The following is a 22,273-nucleotide window of genomic DNA, read 5'->3' on the forward strand; positions in this document are numbered from 1 at the left end:
GGCTCAACATCATTAGCCATCAGGGAAATGAAAATCAAAACCACAATGAAATGCTGCTTCACACTCACTAGATGGCTAATCAAAAAAGGAGACAAGTACTGGTGAGGATGTAGAGAAATGAATACCTGTACTTTGCTGGAGGGAAGTAAAATGGTACAGCCACTTTGAAAAATAGTTTGGCAGTTCCTTCAAAAGTTAACATATGATGCAGCACATCCATTCCTGGTATATAACCAAGAGAAATGAAAGCATACGTTCATGCAAAAACTTAATATGTATGTTCATAGCAGCATTATTAATAGCCAAAATGTGAAAACAACCCACAGGCCCATCATCTGACGAAGAGGTAAATAAAATGTGGCATATACACACAATGGAATATTATTTGGCAATAAGAGAAAATGAATTAATGATAAATGATATATGCTACAATATGAATGAACTTCAAAAACATACTAACTGAAAGAAGCCAGTCACAAAAGACCACATACTGTATGAATCCACATTTATATGAAAGGTTTGCAGTAAGCAAATTTATAGAGACAGAAAGTAGATTAGTGGTTACTTAGGGCTGGGGAGGACTAGGGGGATTAGGGATTGACTGCTAATGGGTATGGGGTTTCTTTAGGAGGAACAAAAATGTTCTAAAATTAGATTGTGATGATGGTTGCACAACCCTGTAAATGTACTAAAACACACTGAACTGTACACTTTACATGGCTGAATTGTACAGTATGTGAATTATACCTCAATAAAGCTGATTCAAGAAAAAAGAATAATGTATGATCATGACAATGAACAGTAATGATTAGGGTTACATTAAAACTTTTAAACATTTTAATATTCGTTACAAAAAGATATAATAAATACTTGGCTTATCATTACTATGAATCAATATATTGTGACAAGATTCATATTTCAATAAAGCGTAAGCATGATTTTTATCTGGTACTTGATAACAGAAAACATTAAAAGGGTACCTTGAAACCAAATAAATTCCAAATGAAAATCATTTAAAATAATGAAATACCACAAATATTTAACATTTAATAGTTATTCTTAACAATGAAATTTTAAAGTACACAAAGCATTAGTTGCCCTGATAAACCTGATCCGAGACACAGAAAACTTTCATTTTGCATTGCTAACAACTGGTCCAACTGTTAAAAGTATTTCTAAAAACACCTCCAGATTGGCTGTTAGGGTTCATTTTGCTTCACATAACTTTATTTCTTTTTTTAATAATGAAGATATTTTGCCTGACTGTCCAGAATTTGGTTTTACCACTGAAATAGATACTGCTTTTATTAATTCTGATTTTAGATCAATTTCTGATTCTATGTCAGAGTATCCCACAACATTCACATCTCCTCTTTATGTTTCGTCCATTAAAGCACTTACAAAGAACTGTAGCCTATAGTGAATATTCAAATACTAGAAAAAGCTGGGAAACATTATTAGTACTCTAACAAAGTAACTTTAGTTTCTCTCAGAAAAGTTAACAACATAACACAGAAGCTTGTGTCATACTGCCAATTTAAGGATTTATTTTGCTTAGAAAACTTATTTCTTGAAAAAAAAAAGCATCATTTCCTAGGGTTTATATAAGGTATACTATGTATGTAAATTTATTAATATTTATTTTGTTTGCAAGAATGACTCCCAATTAGCAGACAGGGCAAAAGCTCCACCCAAGACTGACTGCTCAGACCATGACTGTTCCCCTCTATAAACTCCGTATCTGGTCCTCAGGACATACTTCCTATCAGTGTTTCCTGTGCCTGCTTTTGATGTGTAATCAGTGGATTCCTTCACCCAGTAATGACTATGTTGAATGCTAAGCTTTAATTCTCACAATAGAATTATAACATTTTCCTCCATTTTCTTGATCTCTTGACTGTTATCTCTTGAGATTTGGAAAAACATGTAAATTTCTGGAGAAATGCCAGGAAGAATTTCCTACCAGAAACACAAATACCAGCTAGTTAGGTGAATTTAGAAAGCATTTGCTTTAGTTTAGGCAGAATATTTAAAACAAGAATCAATTTTCATCCTACATCCCTATGCACTTACAATTCAGTCTTGAGTTAAACAAAGGCTTTCCATTCAGATTATATAAGCACCAGAAATACACAGTTACAATCACTGGCTAATACATATTTTGAGTTAAATGAACACTCAATATATGCTGAATAAGCAAGAAATGGTACAAAAATTTTTTACTAAACTACTTTGAAAAGGGGAAGAGTCCATACTGCTGAACAAAATGACAAAGGAAATTGCCTTTAGACCCCTGTCTCCTGAAAGAGATATTATTTCCAAGTTCAAAAGGTTAATTTTTTTAAAGACAGAGGTATACTGAAATCTCATGTTAAACATAAACACAAACACCACCTATCAAGAGACAGAATTTATATGACTCAAGATCAAACCACTGAGAAAAGGAAAGTAATTTCCAATGTGCCCTTACAAGAATCTCATTTTACACCAAAAAGGAAAAAAAATAAAAAAATTTTTTTTTTTTTTTAATGATTAATTTGAAAGGAGTCTTGCACCTGTAGGGAGTCAAATAACAACTCACTGGTTGTGAAAAGAATCAAATGTAGCTGACCTCCTCCTATACAGGCTTAGGGCCTATACTACCCCTCCCTTCCCCCTGAAACCATCCTACTCAGAACTCAACTCTCTTGTCTTTGACAAAGACTTCCAAATCTAATGTCCAGTCCTTGTCTTTTCCCTGCTTTGCTTCTTTTTCTTTTTTAAAAAGATTTATTTTGTGAGAGAGAGAGAGCGCGTGCGAGTGGGAGGAGGGGCAGAGGGGGAGAGAGAGAATCCCAAGCAGACTCCACGCTGAGCACAGAGCCCAACCCGGGGCTCGATCTCATGACCCCGAGGACCATGACCTGAGCTGAAATCAAGAGCTGGAAGCTCAACTGACTGAGCCACCCAGGCACCCCTCTCCTGCGTTGCTTCTAAAACCCCAAGTTTACAGAACACTTGTACAGGGAAATCTAACCATACCCTACTACTAAAGATATATGAAATCACATTCATCTCCCTCTGAAAAAAGCACCTGTATTTCTCCCACTAGTCCTAAGAGGCAGGAGCTGTGTCTGGCTCTTTATAACCTCCAATATCTAGAAAAATAATCAACACTTGATGACCAAATGGAAGTCAATTTTACCATAATTTTACTCAACTCAAATCTTTAACAGTCATGTGCCTCCCCCACCTATACCCATCCACACATTCAGCCACTCAGGAAACCCTGTCCTTGTTAGCTTGTTTGTCCCTTTCTTTCTGTCCCTACTGATCCTATCTTTCAAGTGCTTACCTCTTCACCTTTACCCTGTCACACCTCTTAGTTAGGCGCTAGGTCTTTAACCTTTCTCTCTATGCAATCTACTTTATAAATAGCAATCTTCTTAAAACAAGTGTTTCTTAATATAACCTTGAGACACCTTCAGTAACTTCCCTCTGATTAAAGATTAACTATCTTGGACTTCTGCTAGCAAATTTGGCCCTGATTTTTCACATAAGTATCTATATTTCACTCAGGTCCCTGAAAATACAAATTTTCACTTTTGTCTTATTGGCTCTTTTCCCAATCACCTACATGATTTTTTGTTTTGTTTTGTTTTAAACTTTAAATTCTAGTTATTTAACATATAGTGTAATATTGGTTTCAGGAGAATTTAGTGATTCATCACTTACATATAACACCCAGTGCTCATCGTAACAAGTGCCCTCCTTACCCATCACCCATTTAACCCATCCCCCACCTCCCTCCCTCCATCAACCCTCAGTTGTTCTCTCCAGTAAGGAGTCTCTTACGGTCTGCTTCCCTCTTTTTCCCCTCTTCCATACGTTCATCTGTTTTTTTCTTAAATTTCGTTATGAGTGAAATCATATAGTATTTGTCTTTCTCTGACTTATTTTGCTTAGCATAATATACTCTAGCTCCATCCATGTTGTTACAAATGGCAAGATTTCAATTCTTTTTGATGGTAGAGTAAATTGCAGTGTATATATATATATATATATATATATATATATATATATACACACACACACACACACATATACATATATATATATATATATATATACACACACCCCATCTTCTTTATCCATTCATCAGGTGATGGATATTTGGCCTCTCTCCATAGTTTGGCTATGGTTAATAACATTGCTACAAACATCGGGGTGCAGGTACCCCTTAAAATCTGCATTTTTGTATCCTCTGGGTAAATACCTAGTAGTACAATTGCTGGGTCACAGGGGAGTTCTATTTTTAACTTTTTGAGGAACCTCCATACTGTTTTCCAGACTGGCTGCACTAGTTAGCATTCCCACCAACAGTGTAAGAGGGTTCCCATTTCTCCACATCCTCACCAACATCTGGTGTTTCCTGTGTTGTTTATTTTAGCCATTCTGACAGGTGTGAGGTGGTAGCTCATTGTGGCTTTCATTTGTATTTCCCTGATGATGAGTGATGTTGAGCATCTTTTCATGTGTCTGTTAGCCATCTGGATGTTTTCTTTTGAAAAATGTCTATTCATGTCTTCTGCCCATTTCTTAATTGGATTATTTTTGTTTCTTGGGTGTTAGGTTTGGTATGTTCTTTATAGATTTTGGGTACCAACCCTTATCAGATAGGTCATTTGCAAATATCTTCTCCCATTCCACAGGCCACCTTTTAGTTTTGTTGATTGTTTCCTCTGATATGCAGAAACTTTTTATCTTGATGAAGTCCCAAGAGTTCATTTTTGCTTCTGTTTCCCTTGCCTCCAGAGATGTGTCTAGTTAAGAAGTTGCTATGGCCGAGGTCAAAAAGGTTGTTGCCTATGTTCTCCCATAGGATTTTGATGGTTTCCTGTCTCACATTTAGGTCTTACATCCATTTTGAATTTCTTTTTGCGTATGGTGTAAGAAAGCGGTCCAGTTTCATTCTTCTGCATGTTGCTGTCTGCCCAGTTTTCCCAACACCATTTGTTGAAGAGACTGTCTTTTCTCCACTGGATATTCTTTCCTGCTTTGTTGAAGTTTAGTTGACCATATAGTTGTGGGTTCATTTCTGGGTTTTCTATTCTGTTCCACTGATCTGCGCATCTGTTTTTTGCTAGTACCATACTGCTTGATGACTACAGCTTTGTAATATAGCTAGCCTGAAGTTCAGAATTGTGATGCCTCCATCTTTGCTTTTCTTTTTCAGGACTGCTTTGGCTATTCAGGGTCTTTTGTGTTTCCAAACAAATTTTAGGATTGTTTGTTCTAGATCTGTGAAAAATGCTGGTGGTATTTTGATAGGGATTGCATTAAATGCATAGATTGCTTTGGGTAGTGCAGATATTTTAACCATGTTTGGTTAAATCCATCCAATCCATCAGCATGGAATGTTTTCCCATTTCTTTGTGTCTTCTTCAATTTCTTTCATAAGTGTTTTATAGTTTTCAGAGTACAGATCTTTTACCTCTTTGGTTAGGTTTATTCCTAGGTATCTCATTATTTTTGGTTGCAACTGTAACTGGGATCGGTTCCTTGAGTTCTTTTTCTGCTGCTTCATTATGGTGGGGTTATATCAAATTCAGAGTTATAGACCTTTATAGTTATAGATGTACATAGCTTTAAAGACCTGAAGGAATAATATTCAGCAACAATTCCAAGTAATTCCTCCCATTTTTCAACATCATTCACACAAATTTAAATGTCTCATATTTGAGCTAATTTCCTCTGAGCTCTCCTTTCATGAAGGAAAGACTTCAGCCTTCATCTAAATGATACTTCATTATTAGTACACAAGATCTGTCCCAAGATTTTCCTGAAAAGGTAACATTTTAAAAATAATGACTTGCCCTCAAACAGGTAAAAAATTTCCAAAATTTGTATATTTCTAACATAAAATGAAAAATTTTTGGACCAGATTTTTCCTTGATAAGATTTTTTTTAAAGGATATAAAGATAAGAGAATGAGGGATTTTGGAGTCAGACAAACCGAGATTCAAATTCTAGATAGGACGTGTTGGGCAAGTAACCTATAGATCTCAATTCATCATCTATAAAATAGATGTAATAATGCTAACTTTGTAAAGAGATTCTGAGAGCTAGAAATAATGAATGCAAAGTGCCTATTATATGTTATATACTGCAGGTAATAAATGCTATTAATAACAATGTAAGTATTTGCAGGGTCATGCTCCCAAATATCTTCAAATTTAGCTAGGTTTTTTTCCCTTTTTAAAAAAGATAAAATATCAAACATTAAAGTAAATACAGATAATATAACAACACCCATTTATCAACTACTCAGAGAAAAAAAAGTTACCACTAGAATAAAAAATAACCAAGTGAATAGAATCAAACAATAGTATAACCTAAATGAAGGATTCACAAACCAATGCAAGGTAGAAATTATTTTCTGGTTTTAACTTCTAAAACAGCTTGTCTTGTAAATGAATTTCAAAATCCATCCTGTTAGCAGGCTTCTCTACAGAAGAACTAAACATTTTGCTATATAACATGGACATAGTGCCATTAAAGGATTAATTCCTTCTATCAAAATGTCATCTTGAAGCCACCTTCAATATTTCAAAGGAAATATAGGCATATTTCCTTTTATTGTGCTTCACTTTATTGTGCTTCAGAGATACTGTGCTTTTTACAAATTGAAGGTCTGCGTCAAGTCTAAATTGTAAAAATATTTGATTGACAAAACAGGAAGAACAGAAAGAAGGGACAGAGGAGCAAAAACCAAACCGAGCCAAACAGATGAGACAAAAAATAAATGGCAAAATGACAGACCTAAATATAACTTAACCATTACATTAAATGTGAATGAACTAAAGAGTCTAATGAAAAGGCAGAGACTGTTAGACTACACATAAAAGAACCGTTTATATTTAAATATAAAAACACAGAAAGACTGAAAGTAAAAAACTGTAAAAAAACAACAACACAGAAACAGTACAATCAACGTAAGAAAACTGTAGCATCTTTATCAATTTAGACAAAATAAATATTAAGACGAGAAACATTATGAGACAAAAAAGGACCCTTCATAATGGTAAAAGGGTCAATATGTCAAGAAGAAATATGCACCTAATAACAAAACTACAAAAAAGAGATAAACTCATAGTCATGCCTTGAAGATTTATACACACTTTTATTCAGTAATTGACAGAACTAGACTAAAAAAATCAGTAAAGAGACAGAAGATCTGAATGACCGTACAGGCAGTCCTTACTTTGAGTTACTACATAGAACTCTGTCCCTGCTTTGCACTGTTCTGATATGCAGGGTTTTGGTTAACATAGTTCCATGTGGAGTAAGGACTGTCTGTATATGTTTTTGTATAGTTCTGGGTTTTGGAAGTATGTTAATGCCCCACATATTAAAATATGAATCAATAAGGATGGAAAGGCAGGGATGGGAGGGAGGGAAACTGAAACTGAAAGCAAACAGAAAAGAATAAAGCCAGCTATATTTCAAATGCATATCATAACACACTGAAGGGGGAAAATTAATCTAATTCATGAATATAGTACTTGACCATATGCCCTTAATCTTGGGTAGAGTGGGGGAGAAATGCAAATAAATCCTGAATTTTTTTTTAATTTTTCATTATGTTAATCACCATACATTACATCATTAGTTTTTGATATAGTGTTCCATGATTCATTGTCTGTGCATAACACCCAGTGCTCCATGCAGAACGTGCCCTCTTTAATACCCATCACCAGGCTAACCCATCCCCCCACCCCCTTCCCCTCTAGAACCCTCAGTTTGTTTTTCAGAGTTCATCATCTCTCATGGTTCGTCTCCCCCTCCGATTTACTCCCCTTCATTCTTCCCCTCCTATCTTTTTTTTTTCTTAACACATATTGCATTATTTGTTTCAGAGGTACAGGTCTGTGATTCAACAGTCTTGTACAATTCACAGCGCTCACCATAGCACATACCCTCCCCAATGTCTATCACCCAGCGACCCCATCCCTCCCACCCCACCCCTGCTCCAGCAACCCTCCGTTTCCTGAGATTAAGAATTCCTCATATCAGTGAGGTCATATGATACATGTCTTTCTCTGATTGACTTATAAATCCTGAATTTCTTTTCGTAAGTATGTTTTCTCTACTTATACAGACAAAGCAATTCTGAAACTATCTGAGATGTATTACGGGATAAAGCAAATGAGTAAATTGCTGATGTTACTGGGAGCCAGGGTTCAAGGGACAAAAATATGAAAGGAGCAAAAACCAAGGCACAGAACAACCCTATGAGAATGAACTGGAATTGGATATATTGGGTCAATTCACGATTTCTAAATTATGTATGTGTTGTATATATTATATACCTATAAGTGTCTATACATGTATGTATTTGTTAACTGTCCACTAATGGGGCCTTTGATTATATACGAGTAGCAATGACTATATCCAACACCCAGATCTTGATTTGTAGTATTATTTTCTACTAAAAGGAACCAAGGTTCTTTGGAAAAATAGCGGATTCTAGGACTGTGACAGAGAAGATACAAAATGAACCTACAACAGCTGTTATATCACAAAGTGATAAAGACCTTTAAAAAAAAAAATCAAAAAAAACAAGTTTATGTCAGATGCAGCATACAGGAGCCAGTTTGAACAGGCTCCTAGAGGCCGAATATGGGACAACTTAGGCACCAAAATAATTAAGGATAGTAAAAGGAAAAAATAGGAATCCATGCATCCATGCTGATAATAGATAACTGGAGAATAAGGGAAGACTCCTGATAATAGAGTAGAATGTCAACTGCTGTGGTTTTCTGTCTTCGTGTTAACATTTGAAAAAATTTTTAAATGATGTATTTTTGGGACCCAGTAAAACAAAACACTTTAGAAGCTACTGACAAAATACAGACTTTAGAACAGTATGACTCAGTGAAGAACTGACCTTAATTAGAATTTCCTATCTATAATTAGGACAGGCTATCCTAAATATACTGCTTTAGAGTACAGAATTCTCACACAACAAAATTTCATAGGCTTTGCATTCACCAACTACAATCTTAGTTTGTTTAAAATGTAACTGGCTGATAAAATAAGCCAAAGAAAAGAAAATATATCTATTATATCAATGTCTTTTAACATAAAGATGTATACGACAAATCCCATCTAGAATTTGGTGCCAGAATTTCTTTTCCCCTGAAGAACATGTACAGTATACCAGAAAATAAGAGCTAAGTAATTCATCAAGTTTCCTTTGCTGCAGAAAATTGATCTTTTCTTCTCTATATGGTTATTTTTTATATAACTTATCTTCTATTTAACTGCACATGGGCATATAGTTTCTCTGCAAAATACCTCAAATCCTTTAAGATGGAATGAAATTTACGAGATAAATTGTAAATCTAAAAATAATCTTAATATGATTGCAACACGAATGTTTAATTTAGTCTAATAGCAGTGCTATGAATACAGCAATTGAGCTCATCTAAGGTTAAAAAAAAACAGCTATAGTCAATGCAAAAAAAATTCAGAATATCTGTTTTTAAAAAAATTTGACAAATACAAAGTGTTAGAACCAATTTTTACAAGTGAGGTTGTTTCTGCCCCCAAGATTTTAATCGGGAAATTCAAAACTATATTTCAGATAATTAGAAAATAACTTCCCTTTATACCATGAGACCCTTTTAAGTAATAAAATTCGAATTCCAGGGGGCACCTGGGTGGCTCAGTCAGTTAAGTGTCTGCCTTCAGCTCGGGTCTTGATCTCAGGGTCCTGGGATAGAGCCCTGCATGGGGCTCCCTGCTCAGCGGGGAGTCTGCTTCTCCCTCTCCCTCTGCCAACTCATGCTCTCTCTCTCTCAAATAAATAAAATCTTAAAAAAATTCCAGCTTTCACAACCAAATACACAAAGAAAAATATACTTTTGTTTAAAGATTTGTTTTCTTCTTGATAAATACTATGATTATTATTAAGGCATAATAATAGAGACTACTAGGGTGCCTGGGTGGCTCAGTCTGTTGAGCATCTGACTCTTGATTTCAGCTCAGGTCATGACCTCAGGGTTGTGGGACAGAGCCCCACACTGGGCTCCTCGCTCAGCATGGAGTCTGCCTGTCCCTCTCCCTCTGTTCCTAACCCTGTTCCCCCCGTCACTTGCACAATCTTTCTCAAATTAGTAAATAAAAATCTTAAAAATAAATTAAAGGCTACATCTATCGAAGGCTTGCTATGCAGTAGGCACTGCGGGTTATGTACCTATCTCTAAATAGGTACAGCAAGGCAGCAAGCATCCTTGCCCATTCTAGAGATGTGCAACTTGTCTAAGGACATACAGCAATAAGAGCACATGGCTAAGATATGAACACAGCACTTTCTACCTCAAATGCCAGTATTATTTCCACAACTCCAACATTTTCAGTAAAGTTTGTTTTCTATGGATACTTCTGATTTGTTTCCTCATTGGCAAAATGCATTTAAAAATGCATTTCCCTCTGTAAGTGTGAAACTACATCAAAATAAAGTTTAAAAAACGTCCTCACAACACAGCCATTACTTCAAATTAAAAAGTTTAAGAAAGAAAAAGAGATCCTCATAGAGAACTATGGTTGTCTGGGGATGAGTTTGATGTTCTAGGTTACGGACTCGGGAAAAAATTACTGAAGTTCTATTATTTTTACCAGATTCAAGGTCAAGTTCTAAAAGCCTACGAAATAAGCATCATAAGAATGTTAACCTAAAACTATTAACAATAGTAAATGATACATATGACATTATAACAACTTGAACATGTAAGTCTCCTTCAAGCAAGAGAAATGTGAATATGCATGTCTAAAAGCTAAAAACTCAGGAAACTTTAACTCATGACAGCATGCTAATTCAAAACAACTTTATCCTCATACAAATGGTCCACAGACATGTTTTAATTTTAAATGTTTATGTTCTTGAGGCACCTAGGTGGCTCAGTGGGTTGAGTGTCAGGTCATGATCTCATGGGTCATGGGATCAAGCTCTGTGCTCGCTGGGAGTCCACTTGAAGATTCTCTCCCTCTGTCCCTCCCCCAAGCATGTGCTCTCCCTCTCTCTAAAATAAATAAATCTTTAAAAAAATGTTTATGTTCTCTTAAAAATTTGATCATTCAATAATTTTATTCTATTTGCCTCAAACCTTTTCGTATCATTAAATGAAGTAGTCATGGTAAAAAATATCTCAAGGGTCTTAAACCATTAAGTTTCAAAAATTGAAATAAGCATTTTTTTTTGGTCCTCCCTCCAAAAAAAGGGCACTTATTTTTTCTTCCACTTTCTTTACAGTGTCACTTTCTTTCTGCTTTAGAGTTTATAATATATCACACAAAATGAGTTTACATTCAGGAGCAGGAAAAATTACTAAAATATAAATGCTTAGATTACAATAATATGTCCTCTTTAGTTTATATCCTACAAAGTTGGAATCTATCTGACCTGAAAATTCTACTTTTTATACTAAGAAAAAAGTTTAGAAGAAAAACAATGTAAGATTTTAATGAGAATGAATGTTAGAATTCAATTTGAAGACAAAAAGGCAGGGATGAGTAGAAAACAGTAATTTATTCTTTCCTTCATAAACAATTTTAAGTAATCCTTAAGCTGTGTGAAAATAACGCAGGACCACAATACTAGCTAACTTTACATGGTGGGGTTTATAAAGATAGTGACTGGAAAACGCTTTAAATAATGCGCTTCCTCCCAAGATATAATCAATCTATAACCCCACCAGCAACATTAAGGCAAAAGAACTAGTTTTTTAAAAATTCCTGGCACACTCTTAAAAGAATAAATAAAATCTAAAAAAAAGGGGGGGGCACCTGGGTGGCTCAGATGGTTAAGCGCCTGCCTTCAGCTCAGGTCATGATCTCCAGGTCCTGGGATAGAGGCCCATGTCGGGCTCCCAGCTCAGCGAGGAGTGTGCTTCTCCCTCTCCCTCTGCCTCTACCTCTCCCCCTGCTTGTGCTCTGTCTATCTCAAATGAATAAATAAAATCTTAAAAAAAAAATAAAAATTCCTAGCACATTATCTCTTTATTACACATCATCTACATCACAGTAAATAAATGTATGTTGAATAAGTGAATAATAAATCTTCAAGGCTATCTTTGCAGGTTTGGGGAAGGGTAGATGAGTAGGTAAATACAGGAGAGTTAAGAAATTCTGTCCAAAATTGCCCTTCTAATGTTTAAAAGTTGCTATGACTATTCTGGAAAAGATAATCCAATGGTATGATTGTGAATCTACAAGAAATGTGAATCTACAAGAAAATTCACTGAAAGAAAAAAAAACATCTGGTCAAAATTTCCTTAGACACAAATCACTTGAAAAATGTCCTTCCTAATGTTAATGTGACAAACCCAAATTATAATTAGATATTTAATACTCATGCTTACATACCATATTAGCTTAGCCAATTCAAATTCAGACTTGTGTAGAGCTGTGTTTTTACTGTGTCATTTAACTGTACACTACAGTCCCTTTTACAAAATCTACAGCATATTTAGTCTTTGATAAGAGAATTCCTTTTCAAACAGTCTTTCTGACATAATGATGTACAATACTGAATTATTCCAACACAAAACAAAAAAAATGTTTAGCACATTCTTAGTATACTTAAAATTAACCTATTAGCAAGGACACAAATATATTAGGTACAAAATATAACTGTGTACTCACGCACTTGTTTTTATTATGGGCTGGAAATAAAAATAAAAGTGATAAGTACCAAATAAGTGGTACAAACAAGTGTCATAGAAATGTAGCATAAGGGCAGTATACTTGTACTTGAAATGATCAGGAGACACATTAAAGAGGCAGGTGTTGAAGTCGATCTAGGAAGTTTGGTTTCAAGAAGAAGAAAATGGGGTAGGACCTTCAGCCTGGAAAACGGTGGGGAATCAACATAAGAAGCTTAGTATGGTAAAATATCTAAGGCAGGGAATAGTGAACTACGGTCCATGGGCCAAATCCAGCCCCCTGCTTGTTTTTGTGTAGCCTATAAAGTACCATAGGTTTTCACATTTTTAAATGATTGAAAAAAATTAAAAGAATATTTCACGACACACGAAAATTATGAAATTCATATGTAGAGTTTTATGGGTACACAGCCATACCATGTACTGTCTATGACTGCTTTCATACTATAATGGCCGAGCAACAGAGACCATGAGAATCGTAAAGCCTAAAATATTTACTATCTAGCCCTTGAGAGAGAAAGTTTACCAACATCTTCCTTTAGGAAAGCCTATGTGGCTGAGGCACTCTGAGTGAGGGGCTGAGAGGAGAAAGAAGCCAGAGAGGCAAGAGGGGCATGTAGACCATAGCAAGGATTTGGGTCTATATTCTAGTAACGGGGAAGCCATTAAAGAATTTTAAGTAGGAAAGTGACAAGAAGATTTGCATTTTAAAAAGGCCATTCTGGTGGTTATATATCGGTAACCAGTATTAGGAGAAAAGTAAGGAGGTTAGTGTAGTAAGTAGTTTAAGCAAGATATGAACACAGTTTAGACTATAGGGCAGGCAAAGTAAAATAAGGAGGTTGGGCAAGATTATTTCTGAGATCCCTTTCAGCTCTAAAATTTTAAGAATCACAGGGTTTTCTAAGCATTTCTGATTGGTATTTTCAATTATCACACATAAGTCTCAAAAATGTTATACTATAAACAGCTCTCCAAGAGTTAGTAAATTAGAAATATGCCAACAGAGCATCAAACATCTAAAAAGTCCGGGAATTACTGAAGGACAAATGATCCTCTCCATTAGAATGCTTTCTTAAAATATGGTTTTATTTTTTGCAAGCTGGAAAGGACTAGTTTTATGAAATTTATGATTAAAGATTTACAGATCATACATAATAAATTAACACAAAGGGGGAACAAACACAAACATGCTTAAGTATATTTTCACTGCACTTTCTTTCCCATAATGTAGCAATGATGAAACAAAGAACATACCTGCTACATTCTAACAATGTAACTTTAAGGCGGCCTTCCGTAAGTGCCCATTGCTGTATATGGATATGCTCTTCTTCATCTTCTTCAAATCCTTGCGAAGTTTGGAATGGAAAAAACGGCTTAAACCTGAGAAAAGTAAAGATAAGTCTAAATTTTTGGACAATAAACACCACAGTTTAAAGAGTAATTAACAAAACCTACCTGTAGGAAAGCAATGTAAAACAAAAACCTAATACTGCATGAGCCCTAAAAATCCAAAGCTTATCATTCTCCCCTACAACTGGCAACAGATGGTGTCTTCTCTATGGCACTGAGACCTCCTTTTTTTTTTTTTTTTTGGCATGCCCTCATTGACAAGGCAAGACACTTAGAAAAAAGAAAAAGAAAATCTAAAGACCACCATTAGGCCCTGAAACTTGGGTGGGTCAGGACAGTGATTCTTTCTGGACCAGATGGGAAGAGTGTTTCTACAGTACAAGATCAAAATTCAGAATGCACTCTTCTGGAAACAATATAATTCATAGTAATTAGTACATGAGTATGATTAATAACAACAATTAATGGTGGCAAAGGTATTCATCAGAATTGTCGACTATTTGCCAGGCAGTGTGTTAAGAGCTTTCCAAACTTTCTCTTATGTAATGCTCACAATCCTGAGAGGGTGATAGAACCAGCTTCCCTTTCCAGATGAGAATAGTGAGCCTTATAAGTTAAAGGATTTGTTCAGTGTTACACAGTGGGTGGCAAAACCAGAATTCAAGCTAGTCTGACTCTTATCAAAGCCCAAACACTTCACAGTTACCTATGAATAACTCAGGCCTATATGTGCGTATTCTTTAATACTCTGATTTTCATGAAGAAGCTTGTGCTGAGTTATGAACTGTAGGCTTTAAAAACTTTAATTTGAAACACAATCCATACTCCTTCATTAAAGCAAAGGACAAAGAAAATGAAGAGAAAATTGGGCTCGGGGGCCTACAGTTTTCAATTCACCTTACACACTGTCACCAGACATGATGGCTTCAAAGGCTTCTCATCAACCACACACAAAAAGAGACGGTCAAAAGTTCTTGGTTTCACATCCAAGGTCCACCACAATTAATCTTTCCACTGGCATTTTTCCCTGTTAGAAATCTTCCTATACCGGAAGTGTAGTCACCTCATGTGCTCTGAGGATACTATCTATGCACACTCCCGCCTTCAGGCCTTCTGAACTAACTGGATGTTCTCCCTACTTCTCAAAGCCTAGCCAAATCCTAAATGCTTTTCGTAATCGGCTTTAGGTCCTAGATCAGTCCTAGATCACAGCAGAGCACATGCACTGCTTTCACTCTTATTTTGCAGTCACTTAAACTGCTGTGCATTTATGCCTTGAAATCTCAAACGTGACCTGGTCTCACACTGTTTGTACCCTTCATGCAAACAATCAGGACTCAAGTGTGTGTTGAGCTGATTTATAAAAATCCAACCCTAAAAATGAAATAAACATTTAGAATATATTAATAGCCCACTACAGTTTATACTGAAAGATACTGATAGAGGGGGAGAAATATTGTTTTACGGTTTCCCAATGAACAGGATCAAAGGAAAAACTTTTTAGAGAAAGATAAGTAGGTATACAAACCATGTTCAGTGCTTTTCTCCTGCTTCTGAATTAGGGGGAAGGCAGAGAGTCCTCCTCAATTCCTTAATTTGCATTTGAAGTCATGTGATTCAAACTGGCACCAAATTTTTAGAGGGAAAAAAAATTGGGACCTAAATCTGTTATGTTAATACATTATTGTAGTTGAGTCCTTTTAACACACAAGTCTTATGGCTCCTGTAGAACACTGTCACTCATAAAACATTACAAAGATCACTATACTATACACAACCAACTTTGAATGTTAACAATCCCGCTAAATCACAGCTGCTCTATGAATCAACTTTTCTTGTCATATATAAACTTAAAATTCAATAAAAACATTTCCCACAGGTATGTGACTTCAATGTTCTATGGAATAAAGTCTAACTTGGTTTATTAATGCTGCTAGCAGCGTTTCCTAAAAATGTTTATGCCACAAAAGTACACTAAAATCACAAAACTGAATTCCATTTAAAAATAACACACTAAACAGTGGGATAAAGCTATTAGTTCACCGAGCTAATAAACAGAATCCACACATTCACATTCCCTAAGGACACTTGGTTTTCAAAACGTTTAAGTCCAAGGCTTTAAAAGTATCCCAAAACCCATAAAGAAATCTAAACAATAAAGCAGGCTACCCCTTCCTTTTACCTTCCCATCCTACCACATTATCCTTCCTCAGAATTCATGAACCTATTCTTCTGTTAACCTATCAACTTAAAAACGTCACTGTCTTCTCATTCAAGTTCCCTGAATAAGCTACTTGTACGTCCTTCTGCAGAAGCCTTAAAACCAACCCAGAAAGATCAAGTTCTGAAATGACAGCATGAAGAGGTCCACTGACCCCCTCGGCAATAAAACTGGTGGAAATTATTAAAATAAAAACAAAAACACAAAGAAAACACGTAAAGCCTCTGAAATGTCCCTAAGGGTAAACAGCAAATGAAGGAACTTCTATTCAAGAAAATCTACAAAAATTTGGTAAGAAAGGTGTGAGTCTGTGGTGCCTAAACCAAGACTGCTCCCTCCAACAAGCTCAGCAAGGAAGAGATTCCACTCTAGACTGCTGCAACCAAGAACACAAGTGGTCTCACCTCCAGCTCGCAGTCAAAGGGAGACTTCCTGAGAAGAACAGGACAGCAGTGTTTCTCATCCAGCCTTCTGCCTAAGAAGCCTGTACAGAGCCTAAATTCCAGGCAGGTGTAGTCAAGAGATGGGAGCTCCTTTCCTTGACCCTGCCCCCATTTGTGGAATGGAAATTTCATGTTGGGCACAGTGCCCTGATCATCTTTGCTCTGGCTCACGCTGCAATGGTTCTATGCCAAGAGAGGCAAGCCTAAAGTACCTCAGGCTGCTGCCACCCCCTCCCCCCCCTTACCCAACTTCTAGAGTGGGGGTGTCACTCACAGAGAAGCTTGCCTTTGTTCCCACCCCCAGCTCCAGAACTCTGACTCAAAATTTTTGCTAAGGGGGCTGGAAAGGGTAAGGCATGCCATAAAAAAAGCTCCTGATCTCTTCCCAAAGGAACTAAGAAGCTCAAACCTAAGTGGAAGGAGATTCATGGATTTCATGAAGATACAGCCTACAATAAAGGTTGCCTAGTTTACAGGAAATAAGACAGCTGGGCGATCTCTCCTGGGGTCAGAGCAAGTATCAAACACAGACCTCAGAAATTATTCCTTCAAAGAAGCCACAATTTGACTGGGTTAGATGGTAGAACAATATATGCCCCAGAGTACCGGTGAGAACAATAGGCACAATGGGGGTAGAGGGTAGACTTCACTAAAATAACCCAGGCAATCACTAAAAAACAAATAAATAATGAACCCTGGGAGGGGGGACCAGTGCTCAAAGTTGCTACAATACTATCTAAAATAATTTCCAACAAAAATTGTGAAGCATGCAAAGAACCAGGAAAGCAGATTTCTTTCTTTTTCTTTCTTTCTTTCTCTCTCTCTTCTTTTTCTTTTCTTCTCTTCTTTCTTTCTTTCTTTCTTTCTTTCTTTCTCTTTCTTTCTTTCTTAAAGATTTATTTATTTGACACATAAAGAGATAGCAAGAGGGAACACAAGCAGGGGGAGTGGGAGAGGGAGAAGCAGACTCCCCGCTGAGCAGGGAGCCCGATATGGGGCTGGATCCCAGAACCCTGGGATCATGACCTGGGCCGAAGGCAGACGCTTAACGACTGAGCCACCCACGTGCCCCAGCAGATTTCTTTCTGACCCATAAAGCAGAAAGCAGGCAACACACACTGCCAGTGAGAATGACCAGGTACTGGATTTAACAGAAAAAGAATTCAAAACAGCCACTACAAATAGGTCCACGAAAAATTTTAATAGCATGATTAAAGAGGTAAAGGGAGGTATCATGCCAATGTCACATCAAATAGAGAATATCAATAAAAATATAGGAATTATGTATATTTAAAAAAAAAAGTGGGAATTCCAGAGTTGAAAACTAACAACTGAAATAAATTCACCAAAAGGGCTCTCAACCATAAATATGAACTGGCAGAAGGAAAGAAGTAGTGAATCTGAAGACAGAGCAACAGACGTTATGCAAGCCAAAGAACAAAGAGAAAAGAGAATAAAGAAAAATGAACTAAGCCTTAGAGAAATGTGGGAGATCATTAAGTACACCAACACACACATAACGGGAGCGCCAGAGGGAAGGATGAGGAGGGGAGAGGAGGAGAGAGAGGGAGCGGAAAAAATAGTGAAAGAAATAATAGAGGCAGCCAGTAAGCCCTAAAACCACAAATTATAAGATTCCATTCATATGAAAATCCAGAAGAGAGAAATCTAGGGACAGAAAGTACATTAGTACTTAGGGTTGGGGTGGTTAGGAGGAGGATAGCTGAAGGGTAGGGGGTTTTCTTTTTTGAGGTGATAAAACTGTTCTAAGAGGGACTGTGGTGATGGTTATACACATCTGTGAATATACGAAAAATCACTGAATTGTAAGCTTTAAATAGGTGAATTTTACAGAATATGAATTATACCTGAATAAAACTGTTAAGAAAAATCCCAATCCAGTTTACCCAGAATTTCTTATTGTTGCTTTGATATGTAAATGCTTGGTTAGAATTATCTGATTAAATAAGAAACAAAACCATAAATGACAGCTCTGTTAAAATAACTTATAGCCCCTTTTAAGGCTTATGAAAAAGATTTATTAAAGTTATCATACCAGGTACTGACTAAAAGTCACTTATTTGCTCACTTAATCCCTACAACCACCCCAAAACTGGGCATTTGAAGGTCTAACTAGGTCTTAGAGGTCTCACAAATACTACACACTGAAGCCAAAACTGGAACTTATATTAGTCTGCTAGGGCTGCTGAAACAGAGTACCACAAACTGTGTGGCTTAAAAAACAGAAATTTATTTTCTCGTAGTTCTGGAGTCTGGAAGTCCAAGATTAAGGTACCAGGAGGTTTGGCGTCCGTGAGGCCTCTCTCCTTGGCTTGCAGACAGGCACCTTCTTGCTGTGTCCTCTCATGGTTTTTTCTCTCTGCACATACATTCCTGATGTTTCTTCCTCTTCTTAAAAGGATACTGGTCCTACTGGATTAAGGCTCCATCCTTATGACCTCACTTAACCTTAATTACCTCATGAAAGGCCCTACCTCAAACACCATTACGCTGGGGGTTAGGGCTTCAACATATGAATTCTGGGGGATGCAATTCAGTCCACAACAGAACTCAAATGTGACTCCAGAGCCTGATCTGACTGCTACCCAGTTTTCTACAGGAATAATGCACTAAACCTGGCCTGAAGGTACCTAGCAAGGACACTCATGGTTTCACATATATTATTGTTCTTGATCCATAAAGTAACATGGTAAAGCACAGTTGCAAATCATTTCTTCATTTCACACAGATAAGGAAACTAGTTCAGAAGAAAACAAAGAGACTGCTGGAGACTGCATCCTTTATTAAAAAGTTACATGAAAATAAATGCCAGCAAAATGAGGGCATAAAGCAAGAAAGAAGAAAGTGATCCAGAAAACAGTGGATCCAAGTCCAGAAAGCAATGATATCGTACACCCAGAAGACAGGTATGTGACAAGCCAAGAGGGAAGTCTGGTGTGGAACAGGGGAAGAAGGCTCCAAGAACATCTCTTGGAAATAAGGGGAATGGACAAGATAGGCAGAAGGAATGAGAAGGGAGAGGTCAATTTTTCATTTAAATCTTGAAAATTTGGTTAAGGCAATTAGGTAAAAAATAAAGAATTCAAACTTGATTACAGGGACATACTGCTTTGAATGGCACAAAGATTCTGAAATTGGAATATAGAGAAGGAAACATAAAACTGCTTATTAGGTAGCTCTGCAATAAAGAAAAATTATACAGACATAGTAACAATGTAAACACAAAGACCAGTCAAGGAAGACAACTCTGAACAGAATATAAATGTTATCAATTATATATAAATAAGCATATAGTTCAATTTATGAATTGAAAACAATGATATAACTAGATTAGGAGGGGCGCCTGGGTGGCTCAGTCGGTTAAGTGTCTGCCTTCGGCTCAAGTCATGGCCCCATAGTCCTAGGATCGAGCCCCACATCGGGCTCCCACTCAAAGAGGAGCCTGTTTCTCCCTCTCCCTGCTGCTCCCCCTACTTGTGCTCTGTCAAATAAATAAAATCTTAAAACAAACCAAACCAAAAAAAACTATATTAGGAGAAGGCAGAGGGAAGGTGAGAGAGGGTATCACCTATCTAAATCCTTATCTACCTCAGAAAGAAGTTAATCAACAATGTCTGAAATTGTTAAATCAAGAACCGCAATATAACATTGTTGAGCAATATAGAGGTAACACCATAATTAATAAGCAAAGCTAACTTTACTGAGTACTTACGGTATAAAAAGCATTACATTTATTAATTCTTACAACAATTCTATGAGATGAGTACCATAATTCCCATTTTGTAGATGAGGAAATGGAGACACAGAAGTTAAACAGCTTGCTCAAGGTTATACAGCTAGTAAGCAGTGTAGCCAAAAAGAACCTAAGCAGTCAGGCTCCCACATCTCTATTCTTAATCAGTGACTCTTAAAAGCTGTTAAAAACAGAAATAGTTACAAATGGTTATTTCTGAAGGTATGACTTAGGTGGGGAAAGTAGAGGGTTTATGGAAGTGACTGCTGACTTTCATTTTAAGTCGTTCTGTTATTATTTGATTTTTTATTTGATTTTTCAATTATGTACATTAACTAAAATGAAAAGACAATACCAAGTGCTGGAGAAGATGTGAAACTGCTAGTGTAGACTATTAGAACTACTTTGAAAACTCTGTGGTAGTATTTACTAAACCTGAAGAGATACATAACCTGTGACCCAGCAAACCTACTCCTAAACATATCCAATAGAAATGTCCACAAATGTATAAGAATAATCATAACAGCGCTATCCAATGGTTCATCAACAATAGAAGGGATAAACTGAGGTACAATCACACAGGAAATACTCCACAGCAAATACAATGAACTACATCCATACACAATGACATGGATTAATTTCACAAATGTACTGCTGAGCTACATAAAGAATCTAGAAAAACAATGAGTGCATACAGTATGGCTCAATTTATATAAAGTTCAAACACAGATAAAATAATAAAAACCACCCCGAAAGCAACGATGGTAGAAGTCAAGATAGTAGCTACTCTTAGGCACAGTAGGGAGGGTAGTGACTGGGTGGCAGGGACTTCCTGACTGCTGGTAATATTCTATTTGCTTGTTCTGAATGCTCTTCTCTTCACTTTGTAAAATGCACTGCATTTTATAATTAGTGCACATTTAAGGGGTGAGTTGTATTTCTGTAAAAGTTTAAAAGAAATACCACGTTTAATTTAAAAATGTACATTACTTTGGTAACATTTTAAAAATATACAGTATTTAAATTTTACACCTACAAGAGAAGACAAGCCTTCTTCTCGTATGTGGATCTGAATCTTTTTTAATGTCTAAAATGTTTTTTCTCTAAGATGTTTCTTCAAGAATGCTGTATAAGCACCCTGAATGCCAGCTGGTGACATCTCCATCACATGGTAGCAGTAAAACTGTTTGCAAATACTGTGATCTTTAGAGAAAGAGGGTTTACTACAAATCCAATATAAAAATAGTCTGAGGTCTAAATCTACTCTTGACTTCAGCATGGGCTTGTGTGTCTTTGCCAAAGTAATAAATCTGCTCAAGTTTTCAGCTCAATAAAAGGGAAAATTCACTAACAATTAGAGCAAGTAAAAAAAAAAAAGACACCGCTATTTCACTGCATTGCATACCTTCTATGTCTAGAAATACTCAGGAAGAAGTTGGACGAGACTTTGTCGAGGGAGGGTGTCATGAAAACAACACAAAAGTTAGAATCATACAATCCCAACACCTAGAGATTTGTTTCAAAATAATCAGGGGGAGGGGAGTGTGGGGAGACAGAGATGGTCAAAAGTGGCCATAAATTAATGACTGTCTGCTATGGATTATGGGGGTTTACTGAACTATTCTCTTAACTTCTGAGTTAAGTTTGAAATTTTCCATAATGAAGAATTAAAAGAGGTTTCTTTCTGCATACTAAAACAACTTCAGTTCTCTCTTCCTGTCTCCTTTCTCTTCAATACTTTTTTTAGCAACATCATTTGCTCTGTTTCTACAAGTTCTATATATTGATGCCTAAA

The 22,273-nt window shown here is 36.4% G+C and overlaps 1 protein-coding gene across 1 annotated transcript in view; it reads right to left on the reverse strand.

Moving 5' to 3' along the window:
* Window positions 1-22,273, reverse strand: part of PDZD8 (PDZ domain containing 8) — a 78,136-nt gene that overhangs the window by 38,831 nt on the left and 17,032 nt on the right. Inside the window, exon 2 of the mRNA XM_027587901.2 lies at window positions 13,965-14,090. Within this exon, the coding sequence (XP_027443702.1) occupies window positions 13,965-14,090 (126 nt within the window). The remainder of the gene's footprint in view (window positions 1-13,964; window positions 14,091-22,273) is intronic.

Source organism: Zalophus californianus, chromosome 15 (genome assembly GCF_009762305.2).
Source record: "Zalophus californianus isolate mZalCal1 chromosome 15, mZalCal1.pri.v2, whole genome shotgun sequence".
In the NCBI taxonomy this organism is placed as follows: Eukaryota; Metazoa; Chordata; class Mammalia; order Carnivora; family Otariidae; genus Zalophus; species Zalophus californianus.